The sequence below is a fragment of the Salminus brasiliensis genome, chromosome 3, assembly GCF_030463535.1.
Source record: "Salminus brasiliensis chromosome 3, fSalBra1.hap2, whole genome shotgun sequence".
Lineage (NCBI taxonomy): Eukaryota > Metazoa > Chordata > Actinopteri > Characiformes > Bryconidae > Salminus > Salminus brasiliensis.
The window spans coordinates 3238822-3251477 of NC_132880.1; the positions used below are offsets into that span (position 1 = coordinate 3238822).

General features: G+C 42.8%; 1 protein-coding gene across 2 annotated transcripts in view; it reads left to right on the forward strand.

Moving 5' to 3' along the window:
- arhgap27l (Rho GTPase activating protein 27, like) overlaps nucleotides 1-7624 on the forward strand; it is a 40133-nt gene extending 32509 nt beyond the window's left edge. For both annotated transcript variants that reach the window (XM_072675184.1, XM_072675185.1), the window contains exons 10-18: nucleotides 48-149; nucleotides 332-430; nucleotides 649-733; nucleotides 1931-2053; nucleotides 3494-3592; nucleotides 3721-3798; nucleotides 4092-4226; nucleotides 4842-4947; nucleotides 5262-7624. In XM_072675184.1, coding sequence (XP_072531285.1) covers nucleotides 48-149; nucleotides 332-430; nucleotides 649-733; nucleotides 1931-2053; nucleotides 3494-3592; nucleotides 3721-3798; nucleotides 4092-4226; nucleotides 4842-4947; nucleotides 5262-5439 — 1005 coding nt within the window. In that variant the 3' untranslated portion in view covers nucleotides 5440-7624. The remainder of the gene's footprint in view (nucleotides 1-47; nucleotides 150-331; nucleotides 431-648; nucleotides 734-1930; nucleotides 2054-3493; nucleotides 3593-3720; nucleotides 3799-4091; nucleotides 4227-4841; nucleotides 4948-5261) is intronic.
- Nucleotides 7625-12656: the final 5032 nt, after the last annotated feature.

The following is a 12656-nucleotide window of genomic DNA, read 5'->3' on the forward strand; positions in this document are numbered from 1 at the left end:
ATCCCATTTAGGGAAACGCTGCCTGATTCTCCTGTTTTTGATTCTAGACAAAGACCAATCAGATCGTCCCAGAGTACACAGTGGAGCTGAAGGGTGCCATGATCTACAAGGCCTCTAAAGAGAAGTCCAGCAAGAAGAATGTTCTAGAGGTGTGCTATTACAGCAAAGTGCACTAAAGGTCTTGGTGCTGACGTCACCCTGAACTGTGACTTTTGTAGAAGTTTCATCTGGTTGTAACTGGGTTTAGTTTTATTGTAATTAATTGTACTGGAAGTAATTTTACTGAATTACTTTTTTTACAAGTATAACATCAGTCCTGTTTCCCGTGCAGCTAAAGACTCGCCATGGCTCAGAGTATTTAATACAGTACGACACTGACAGCATCATCCATGACTGGTACAAAATCATTCAGGACACCATCAAACACCTGGTGAGTGAGCACCCTCTATGGCCACTACGTTCAGTAGCTGTTTAGGACTCTTGTACAGGACCATGTATCAGAATGTAGTGATTTTGAAGATGGATACACTTAAATTGGCACTTTTGGAAATCTGCATAATTGTGTGTGTGTGTGTGTGTGTGTGTGTGTGTGTGTGTGTGTGTGTGTGTGTGTGTGTGTGTGTGTGTGTGTTTTGTGGGTGCACGCAGGATCATGACCATTACTCAGAGGAAGAGGAAGATGAGGTAATGGAGAAATCCCCACAGCCTGCAGACAGAGACAGGAAGAGCACCGGTGAGTATTAACACACTGTCTCATACCCTCAAGAAAACACTCACACATCCTCATCACTTAAATATGCACAAAGTAATGAGATTGATCACTGATGTCCGCAGCTGTGCTAATAGAGAGTCTCCATGGCAACCTAAATCCTCTGACCAAGCAAACACGGATCTATCAGATCCGAAGTTAAACTGATGATAAACTGGATGTCTAGGTCTGACTCAGCCCAACAAAAAGGAATTGTGCTGCATAGTAACCCATTGTTCTTCAGATGATGATAATATTAATAATAATTTGCAATTATAAATTCAGCTCTGTCATAATTTTGCAGAAATCAGAAATGACATTAGATTATTGCTGTTTGTGTTAAATTATTGGGCTATATAATAATATTATTCCATTAGATTATATTAGCTTACATAAAAATATTCCAACAAATGATCCTGGAATTTGGATATTACTGAAAAAAGCACAAAACGCATCTAAACCAGTTGTAAAATCTGATTGAGTCATTTTAAAAGCCTAATCTAATGTTATTCTGTGTTCAGCTGTAATGTACAGGTTAATGAACTACTCTGCTCAGCAAAAATGAATGTAACCATTAATTGAACACTGGCGTATTTGAATATATGGTGTTTTGTGGGAGTTTAAATATGGATGTCCATGTCCAAGCTGTGTATTACAGTGATTTCATCATGGTTATGTAGTGTTGAGTTTGAAAAAGATGGTAAATATGACAATAATTTTAAAATATTATAATCAGTTTAGTTATAATGACACACAATATACTTTTCTGAGCATACTGTTGATATCTGTGCTTAAAGAGACTTGAATTGTACTAAATAAATATCATGAAAATATCTTTAACTATGGTGATATAATAGTTTCATTATGTCGCCCATCTTACATCTTACATCTAACATGAAAAGAGGTGATGGGGAGAGTTGGATACAGTTTCACTGGCTATTCCTTTCCCTCACTTACCAGAGCCTGTGCACAATTTGAGTGGTTAGTAGTGATTAAAGTAGGTGAGACTGAACTATGTTCATTATAGAAAGTTCACTGGTGTAGTTAAGGCACCACAATACATTAAGAAAACTATATCTTCTATATTTAAATTTCATGATGCTTCACTGAGCTAATTACAGTAGGGTTTCCGGTTTTACTCTAGAACCGTTCTAAGTGTGTGTCGTTTGTGTTCTCACCCAGCTGTGAGGCAGAGTTCCACAACCGCTGCAGACACGGAGCAGGGCCGCGTCCGCACCAAGCTGCGCAAGTTCCTGCAGAGACGACCCACACTCCAGTCTGTCAAAGACAAGGGCTACATCAAAGGTGATTTATCTTCAAAATCAGCTGTTTTTAGTTCATGTCAATAAACGTAATTTCTATAAAGTACATTTCATACAGAAAAATGCAGCTCAGAGTGCTTCACACGAACATTAACAACAGAACCATATAGTAAAACAATAAATAGCAGCAATAGTTATATAATTGTTCAAATTAGGGATATCCCAATGCGATCCAGTGGATTGGGATCAGAGCCTATCCAGGCATATTTTGATTCAGAGCGCCACCTGGTGGCCTCAGTGTGCCATTAACAGTCAACGGAAGGTAAATAAATAAAGGAGCTGAGGTTCTGCAGTGTGGAGCTATTTTACAGTGGACCATTACCACAGACCATAATATCTGACCCTTTATACAACTCTTACTGAAATGCTCTGTTTTACCAGCGGTAGAACCGCAGAACCGCTCACTCGCCTTTCTGTTTATAAACCACCACTGAAGAACCCATTCAGAACCAAGTGGAGACTAAAGCTAATGCTAACACACATACACACACACTATAGAAACCCCGGTCTCACACACAGCACATTCACCCACTATAAACCAGTTATTACACACCAGTAGACCAATAACCACAGATATCAGTCCAGAGTGTGTACCACTACACACTTACACACACACACACAGAGGAAGTGATTAGACTGCAGTGTTGTAAAGGAGCTTGGATCTGATTGGTCAGGGAGGAGAGTCAGACTGGATTAGAAGATATTAAACACTATAAAACAGTGATTTTAAGAAACTAAATGATAAGAAACTAAATCAGTTAGTCCAGAATGTCTAATTATAGAAACTAATACTAAAAATAAAGGGATTTTACTGAACGGATTAGCCAGCAGCTCGTCTGATCTAAACTGCATGGCTGGATTATTTATACAAACGCAAAGATCGGATCAGAATAACTGAATTATTCTGTAACTCAGTATTAAGAGACTTTGATTGAATCAGGGGGCAAAATAACTTGATCGGGACATCCCTAGTTAAAATAATATATTACACTAAGCAGTAAGTTGTAAAAAAAAAATAAACAACTGAAAGTGTCTAAAATAGTAATTATTAAATAATAAATCCAAATAGGAAACTGATGTACATAAATACTTAAACAGACAGACATACAGACAGAGCTGGAAAATACTAAGCTAAATAAAACCGTTTTACCTGCTTTTTAAAACTAGTAACAGATGATCCCTGATGCCTAATTTAAACTCTTCTCTTAGGATGAGCATTTAAATATAGACTATGGTGCTCCAACTGCTCAAACACTCGGCTACCCCACAAGAAGCACCACCAAGCAGTTCACAGTGTGACGGAATTCAATTATTTTTCTTCTGATTCATTCGATTCAGCATTTGCTGCTGATATTACCCTGATCTGAGACCAAACACACTATCTATAATTTCTCTGTATCTCTTGCTCCCCTTTTGCTCCTAGATAACGTCTTTGGCTGTCACTTGGACACGTTGTGTCATCGGGAGAACACCACCGTCCCCAAATTTGTGGAGAAATGCATAAAGGCTGTGGAGAGGAGAGGTAGGCTGCTGTGGCCTTGTTCTTGGGTTGCTGTTCTTAAATGAGGACGATGGAACCAGTAAGAGAAACTCTATACTCTCTAACATGAGCATTACTCTGAGGTGTCCTGTGTGCTCTGATTTCGGCAGGTTTGAACATTGACGGCATCTATAGAGTGAGCGGGAACCTGGCAGTCATCCAGAAGCTTCGGTACAAAGCTGATCACGGTAAACAACAATCCACTGATCCATATGTTGTCAATATTCACAGACATACCACGGAGCATATCGTTACTCTCACAGAGAAACCTTGTATCTGCAAAACAGGAGAAGGTGATAAAACTTCTTAACCTTTAATGGAAAAGATTTTGGAGCATTTCTATTCCGATTCACATGATATTAAAAAGTGAAAATGGCAAAAATGGAGATTCAAGGTTACCCCAGTCAGGAAACCCTAATGACCTATTTACCCCATCTTCAAACTCTTCCATATTGTATCATTTGGTCTCTGCTTTCTTCAGAGGAGGATCTGGATCTGGATGATGGTCAGTGGGAAGAGATTCACGTCATCACTGGAGCACTGAAACTCTTCTTCAGAGAGCTTCCTGAGCCTCTCTTCCCATACAGCTTCTTCGATAAGTTCATCGCTGCCATCAGTGAGTGAAGCAGGCCTGCAGTATCTGCTGCTGCTTTCGATCTTTTAAGGATGTGCTGGGAGAATGACTGAGAGCATTTAGCATTTTGAGCACCTCAGATTAAAAACAAGGTTGGATTACATTAGAGGATAGTCTAACAAATAGTCTAATCATTTAACACCCATAAAAACATAAATCAGTAGGTGGCAGTTCGGAAATCCAGCCACAACATGGGCTCCGTAATCATTTGGAGATCTAAAAGGAAGCTGTTTACCTCATTGCTCAAATTGGCAAAGGTGCAGTTGTTCATGTTTACGTCAGTGGTGCTCACTTGGAGCTTCCCAAAGAGTCAAGACTAGGGTTTGCTTTAACATGTTGTGAGGGGATGGTGTACATGGTACAGTTTTTACAGTATAATGGTAGATAATCTTTGCATAGTGTAGCTTTGTAATACACAAATTGCTCAATTACTCTTTAATTACAGGCAAGCATCTATGAGGCATTTACAATGGACCATCTAAGTAGTTATCGAAGATCCTTCCAATTAGCTTTTTGACCAGTGTTTTAAATTATGAGGTAAACACACAGTCTAAGATGCATAGGAAGTTTTATCCCCTTTGCGTTTTTGTTTTGCAGAAATTACTGACTATAGTCAGAAGGTGTCTTACATGCAGGACCTGGTGAGAGCCTTGCCTTTGCCTAACCACAACACCATGGAAGCGCTTTTTAAGCACCTACGCAAGTAAGCCAGTTCTCCTGCTCTGATTCCCAATCCAGTCTGTGAGCTTACTCCGACTGCCAACACGTCTGAACCCAAGAGTGGTGAAATAACCTTAAAGGAGGAGGGTTCTGCAAAAGGTTCTTTGAGTAATGCCATAGAAGAGCCTCTTTTGGTTCCTTAAAAAAAACCATGTTTGTAATAGAGCTGTGCAAAAGAGGTTCTTCTATGGCATCGCTCAAATAACCTCTTGTAGCACCTTTATTTTTAAGATTGTAGTTGCCCTAAATCCCTACTGTCTAAATATGTCCTGGTCCTCCTCCTCCTCTGTCTTGCAGGGTGATCGAACATGGAGATGCGAACCGTATGTCTGTCCAGAGCACGGCCATAGTGTTCGGCCCTACCCTGCTCCGGCCTGAGGAAGAGTCGGGCAACATCACAGTGCACATGGTCTTCCAGAACCAGATTGTGGAGCTCATCCTCAACGAGTTCACCGAAGTCTTCCGCCCCAGATGAGCCCTTCGGCCTGAGTGTCACGCCATCAGCCTCTGACCCCTAAGCCCTGGAGTCTGAAACTGGTGACCACTGCTGGGTGTTCAGGCACAACTGAATTCTGAAAACCTGTTGCTGAATGTAAGGGTACACGAGGGAGCTCATCGGAGTATGAAAAAAATGGATTCGGTCACTCTTCGCATCCTACACCAGCAAGATTGGAGTGTTAGGGCTGCACGATACCTCATTTGTGAACAATTATTGCAATATTGGCCTTTTCCATAGTAACATATCCTTCTGATGCATGGACCAGTAGAACTGCTCCAAAATGACTCCAACAAAAGAACCCTAATACTTGGTTACCCATCCACTAATTACAGCATCAGCTGGTCAGGTAATCCAGTCCACGTCAGCCGTTTAATCCACTCCTTCACAAACTGGGAGCCCATTTACTGGTTCCATCATGCCTGTTGAGTCAGAAATGCACACATTTGGACCTGTGCAGCTTGCAGTGGTCATTGTGAAGGAATATGGGACCGTCCGCATTGTGTTCAGCTTGGGCCGAAAAGGTCTAAAATGGACAGGAATAGAAAACACTGGTGTAATTCTTACCTGATCACATTGCCACTATTAGTAAGACAAGATAATCCATACCCAATAAGAGTGCCCAATTTAATATATTGATTTTGGCTGATTTGTGTTTATTTCTTGTATTATTACAATTTTTTAAATACTAGTTTTACCCATGAAATGCCAAATAATATTACTTACATTTGGGTTAAAAAGCAAATAAATATTGCCCCAAAAGTAGTTAGTAAAGAAAATGGAAATAAATATATACATTTCCATTTAAGAAATAAATTATTTGTGCATGGTTACCAAGGATTAGAGAAGAAATGATGCTGGTTTCCTATTTTCTGGATCAGGCAGCCCTAAAAAGTGACAGGTGCCATTTATCTATTTGCAGCTTCACCAACATGCTTGGCTTTTATTCCAGCTACAGTGAGCTGCAAGCAGTGCTTCTTGCCAAGTCACCAGTTTACAGCAACCTTTCTTTATGTCCAAGCTGCGGCGTTTACAGTTTCAGACTGCTGGGGGCCGAGAAGCCAGCAGCCAGAATGCGGACACTCAGGCTAGAGATGTTTAGCACCACCGGAGGAGGTTGAAGGAGGGCACCTGGATGCACAGCACTCATGGGCTTCTTGGCTGACCAGCCTTGACTTCTGAAATGGGACCTTTGGGACTTGTAAAGAGAAGTCCTATGCACCACTATGAGGGTTCTTTAGTGGGCTCTCTTAAAAACAAGAGTGGTTTTATGTGCCAAAACCAGTTGAAGACAAATACGTAGGCCTTCTGTTATTTAACCCATCCCAGTAAGCGATGACTTGTAGGTGACTCAGGGGAGCCGTTCTGAACCTGCATGCAGGAGAAGAATGCTGCAGTTGTGAATCATAAACATGATCTCATTACAATCCCGTGTCCTGTGGAAGCTTTAGCTCTTAGTTAGGCTGAACAGTCATTCAGTCAGTGGCCGTCTGCAGAGGTGTTTGCCATAATTCTGTTCATCTTGTGTCCGTGCCGGTTTGCTGCCATACCTCATTAGGACACTCTCTGTTGATCAAAAAGCCATGATGAACGCCTGTCATTTAATATGCGTGACATCTGGGTGGCCCAACTGAGACCAGAAAGTTTTGTCCTCAGGTTCCGCACTGGCCTAACATATGGATTCCTCCCGGGGTCCCACCAGGGTCGGTGATGGGACCAGGAGAGGTTAAACATGGGCCGCATCTGGGTTGTACACTGCATATGGGGCTTAGATGGGATCCATGTGAGATTAAGGTAGGCTGTAACTGTGAGCGCTCATTTGGGAAGCCCACCTGGGTCCCAATAAAAATGCATGTACAAACCCTCTCCGAGCCCATGCCCACCTGGAGCCCCACATGAGCATTAAAAGCATGCTAACCATGGAAATACACCAAACATTAGCTATTCCAAATATTGTACCTCCATTGTAAACAACAGCGTCCATCCATAACTTCGAACATCCATATTACTGCTTATTATGGATGAATGTTAAGTAAATATCCATAGATCTTGTACATATGTTGCTGTTTATAGGAAGAGAGGTTATACATTTCATAAATAAAGGCTCTGTAAATAGACTACAGTAGATTTACTTTACAAATAAATATTCAATATAATAATTTAATCATTTTAAAAGCGTTGCTATGGTTTTATCACTGGTATTCTGTTGTAAAGGGACCTTCATCATCAGAAATCTTTCTTGCTGTGTGAAACCCCCCTAAAAAAAAGCCAGATCCAAGTAATTACACTCGTTTTCGTTGTGTTGTTAGGTCTGTTCTGTTCCTTCACTGACTACAATTAACAAACTATTGACTAAACACTGATTTAGTCCATACATGCTTTTATTACCTCTGTTCAATCTGTTTTTACTTTTAATAAACCTTTTAGTTTACCTTTTAGTTTTAACTAATAAGTATCTTTAAAAATGGCGTAGCCTTTCTAGTGCCTGGTTCACACAACAAGATAATCAGGCCGATTTCGAGGCCAATTTACTCGTCCAGACCATCGATAAACGATGATTATCCTGTGTCGTATTTCGGAATCACGATCAATTAGTCCTTAAACCTCATCCCAGAGAAAATCTAAAGACCTATAATCCAGTCTTCTGTCCTCTGAGCTTCTCCCAGAGCAGTCAGGGACGCCCTGATCGTGTATCGTAATCGTAAGGCCTGAGTCATGGGACCTATCTGGGTTAAACACTGCATATAGCTAGTCCTGATCTTCTCCCAGAGCAGTCGGGGCCACCCTGCTCCGAAAAATACGACACGTTTAGTATTTACGACTCAGTATCATGTAATTTGGGGCAGATGACGATTCTCTTGTGGGAGAGAATCGGGGCTTTGACCCCATTTCTAAGAGACGGTCAACCAATGAGAGCCAGGCTAAGCAGAACTCGTCAACGTGTGCTGAAGAAGTTAGCTAGCTAGCTAGCTAGCTAACCTATAGCTAGTGCTATATGTAACCTGCAATGTGGTACAATGTGTAGCTAGCTAGCCATATAGCTACGTATTCACCTCCAGCTCGCGTTGGAGTTTTTCTTGGCTTTTATCCTGAGCAGAAAGCACGCCCCACTAGCATAGCAATGGGTTCGCTGTCATCCGCCATGTTTGCGAGAGACTCCCGACTCCAAACATTTGTGAAAATGTCGTTATTTGTGGGTTCTCACGATTTCAACATCGGTAAGGGTTTTTAAAAACCTGTAGTGTGGACATGGGTAAGGGAAATCTTGACGGCTACGGGGACCTAGCACTCTACCACAGAGACAAGACAGACACAGGCCTGGAGGAACTCAAACCGGCCTTAATTCCCACAGAACCCGTCACCAACACCCACATAACTGACGGACATGCCTATGTCCAGCAGGGCTCTAAGGGCAGTACTGAGCAGTGTGATAGCTAAGTTCTGTAGTCCTGTAGAGGTTCTCAGCCCTGAAGCATGTTGTCCTATTCGACTTCAGGTGGCCACAGTGGTCACAGGTTCAATGCCCTGGACCGGAAGGAGGTGGGGGATGTGGGCAGCGAAGTGAGGTGCCCTTCGGCAGGACACGACCCATAATTGCCTCGCAGCGGCACAGGGGTTGAGGTTGCTGCCCGCCGACTGTTTTTTCCAGTCTAGTGGTCACTACACTCTTCAAAATAAAGGTGCTTCAAAGGGTTCCTTGAGTAATGCCACAGTAGAAGCATTTTTGGGTCTATACAGAACCAAAGAACCAAAACTGGCTCTTCTATGGTGTCGCTCAAGGAACCTTGTGAAGCACTATAGTCTTGATTTGGATGAAAACCATGTACTGAACTGTGGACTAATTGTCTGTGCTACCACCAGCTGACCTGCAGGTGGCAGTGTGTGAACAGCTGGTGGATTTGCTGTGGGTGTCCTTACAGGACATATGCATCCATACATACGTTGATAACTCTACAGAACACAGTGTGCCAGTCTGCACTGTCACATGTATGATTCTGCACCATGCGCCCATAAGAACACACACACACACACACACACACACACATACGTACCTCTCTGGGAAGCTTATCAAATCCCCCAGCCCTTCAGTGCTGCATGTTTCTATTTAATCACTCTATCGTCACACCAGGCTTTCCTAGAAATCAGTTCTGCAGCCTTGGTTCTGTTGCATAACTCGCACGGGAGAGGCTGGCGAAGCACTGCAAGAACCTTCATTTCCAAGACGTCTCCATGTCCTCCCTGGCATGTCCTCATTACCGCTGTGTTTAGACACAGTCATAAAAGTCTGTTTACAGCGTTTACAGCTTCCCTGCCCTTGTCTTTATCTTTGCCCTGGAATGTGTTTAGAAGGTGCTGCAGCAGGTCTCCCTGGCTTTAACCCACAACTGACTGAAAAATCCCCTCTCCAGTTCACGCTCTCTGACCTCTGGTCAAAACACCTGTGTTGTCGGCTGTTTCTGCAACTAGGGGCAGTTTTGTCTGTCCACAGGCTGAGATAAACAGTGAGAATGACTTTACCATAGCTTATCCTTACTGCGCCATTGCTGTATGTATGTGAGACATTTTGACTATTTTTCTGACGTTTTGACCAAAGAAATGTCTTTACTGGGACATGTCCTTTAGCACGACTATGTCCCAGTAAGGACATTAAGTCTTATTACACATGATTACCAAAGATGTTGTTACTGTGATGTCCTAGTGCTAAACGACATGTCCCAGTAAGAACATATATTCTTTTTTATACATTATTACCAAAGATGTCTTTACTGTGGCACTGATGAGCTAAAGGACATGTCCTGGTAAGAACATATAGTCTTTTTTATACATTATTACCAAATATGTCTTTACTGTGGCACTGATGAGCTAAAGGACATGTTGCAGTTGGGACATTTGTACTACTTTTCTGACAATTTGACCAAAAATGTCTTCACTGGGACATGTCCTTTAGCACGACAATGTCCCAGTAAGGACATTAAGTCTTATTATACATTAATACCAAAGATGTTGTTACTGTGATGTCCTAGTGCTAAAGGACATGTCCCAGTAAGAACATTTAGTCTTTTTTTTGACATTATGACCAAACTTATCTTGACTAATTGAACATACCCTAAGGAAATGTCACAGTAAGGATATTTAGTCTTTTCTACACATTATTATCAAAGATGTCTTTACTGTGACACTGTTAAGCTAAAGGACATTGCAGTAAGGACATTTTCCCTACTTTTCAGACATTTCAGCCAAAAATGTCCACACCCTAAGGACATGTCACAGTAAGGACATTTAGTCATGTTTTTTTTTTTTTTTTTTTTTTTTTTTTACACATTATTACCAAAGATGTCTTTACTGTGACACTGTTGAGCTAAAGGACATGTCCCGGAAGGGACATTTTCACTACTTTTCACACTTTGGCTACTTCCAGCATGACGATGCACCACGTCACCCAGCATATCACCTCAAATTGGTTTCATGAACATGATATTGAGTTCCTCTGTGATCTGACCTTCCCAGTCATCAGATCTGAACCAACAGATCACGGTTGGGATGTGAAAGATTTGGAGATGCAATCATGCCAACATGGACCAGAAACTCAAAAACTCCATGCCATGCAGAACTGAGGGGGTTTCGAGAGCGTGCGGAGGCCCAAACCCGTATTGGAATCATTTTGCTAATACCTGTGTGCCTGATAAAGTGCTAGGTGGGTGTAAATTGCTGCACATAGGCTACTGACTACCACTGCTTCCAAAAAAGTAGACTTGTTTGGCTTTTATTTTTTTATTTGATTATTTTAGGTCGTCTAGTCAGCATTTGTATGCTTTTACTGAAAGCATATATTCAAAAAAAATCCACACCTGGGACCTAAAAGTGCCTGAAATTGCAAAAACAACACAAAAAACACCCAAAAGTCCAGATTTTAAAAAATCCTCTCATGCTAAACCAAGACCTGTTTATCCCCTGCCAGCTCCAAAAGGCTCCCCAGGGGCTGTAATGCTAGTGTGACAAACGTCTGCTTAGATGCCGTTTTGTAGGAACCTGGCTAATCACACGTTTCCAGAATTAGCCTCAAAGAAAAGTACAGCTCGCGGGCTCTATCTCTGACCACAGACAGACAGCTGAGCTGATCCCAGATCAGCACAAGAGGGCACCTAACATTAGCCATGCTTATAGGTCTTCTGCAGGGCATGCTAGTCTCTGGGCCTGGGCAGGGAGATAACCCGGTAAGGCTAGCTAGCAGATGCCCCCTTTTCCCCTGGAAGCCCCTTTCCCTCGTGGCCTCCGTGTGACCCACTGTTTGCGCGAGCTGCACGGCAGTGGAAATAAAGGCGATTCTGCAGAAGCGGTAAGGGGCGTCGCATCTGCACGTGCAGAAGCAGAGAGGCCCAGCAGCTCGCGGCCGATCAATGTGTTGACTCACTGATAAACGGTACACACACACACATGCGCGCGCACGGTGCACGCAGCGCACACACACACACACGCACGCTTTTCAGCTCTTGTAAGGGGACGTTCAGAGTCTCGCGCGCTGCACGCACTGCAACTGCAACACGCAGGACAGATTTTAAAGGGGAAGTCCAGCGAATTTTCCAAATTTCGGCAGAATTCAGTGGGTGAGGTGTGAACTCAGAGTGGGGTTCACTGTCGAGACACCTGCCTTCCTACTCAGGTTTCATACCACACATTACAGTGGTGGTCAATGGAACCAGGCATCATCAACAGGTCCATCAGCATGGCTGTTAAGAAGGTTGACCAGCATGTCAGTGCTGTGCCACCAGTATGACCAGCTTGACCAAACTGATCAACCAGCTGGTGTCAAGCCCAAATGAAAACTGGCCATAGGGTGTGTTTTCAACCACCTTGACCACCAAAGAGCATCAGTTCAGGTCATTATCCTAATTTAACACCAATCATCTAACACCATTCGACCCTTCAACCCATCCACAGTAGTGAAGCTCAGCCCAGCTGCTCATGTGCTCTTTCCACGACTTCTTCCAGCTTCTCGCATCCACCTCCATCCCGTCTCCTCGCCGTCTTCCATCACTGATTGCCGTTCTCTTCTCAGAGCCTGATCCGCACCAGCAAAGCTGTAGTTTTAGCACCTTCAGAAGACGGCTCTGGACAGCCCTCACAGAAAACCTAGCTAACTAGCTAGCTTAGCAGCAAAGTGGAGCTCCAGCAGAGACAATATAACTGAGGGGTGC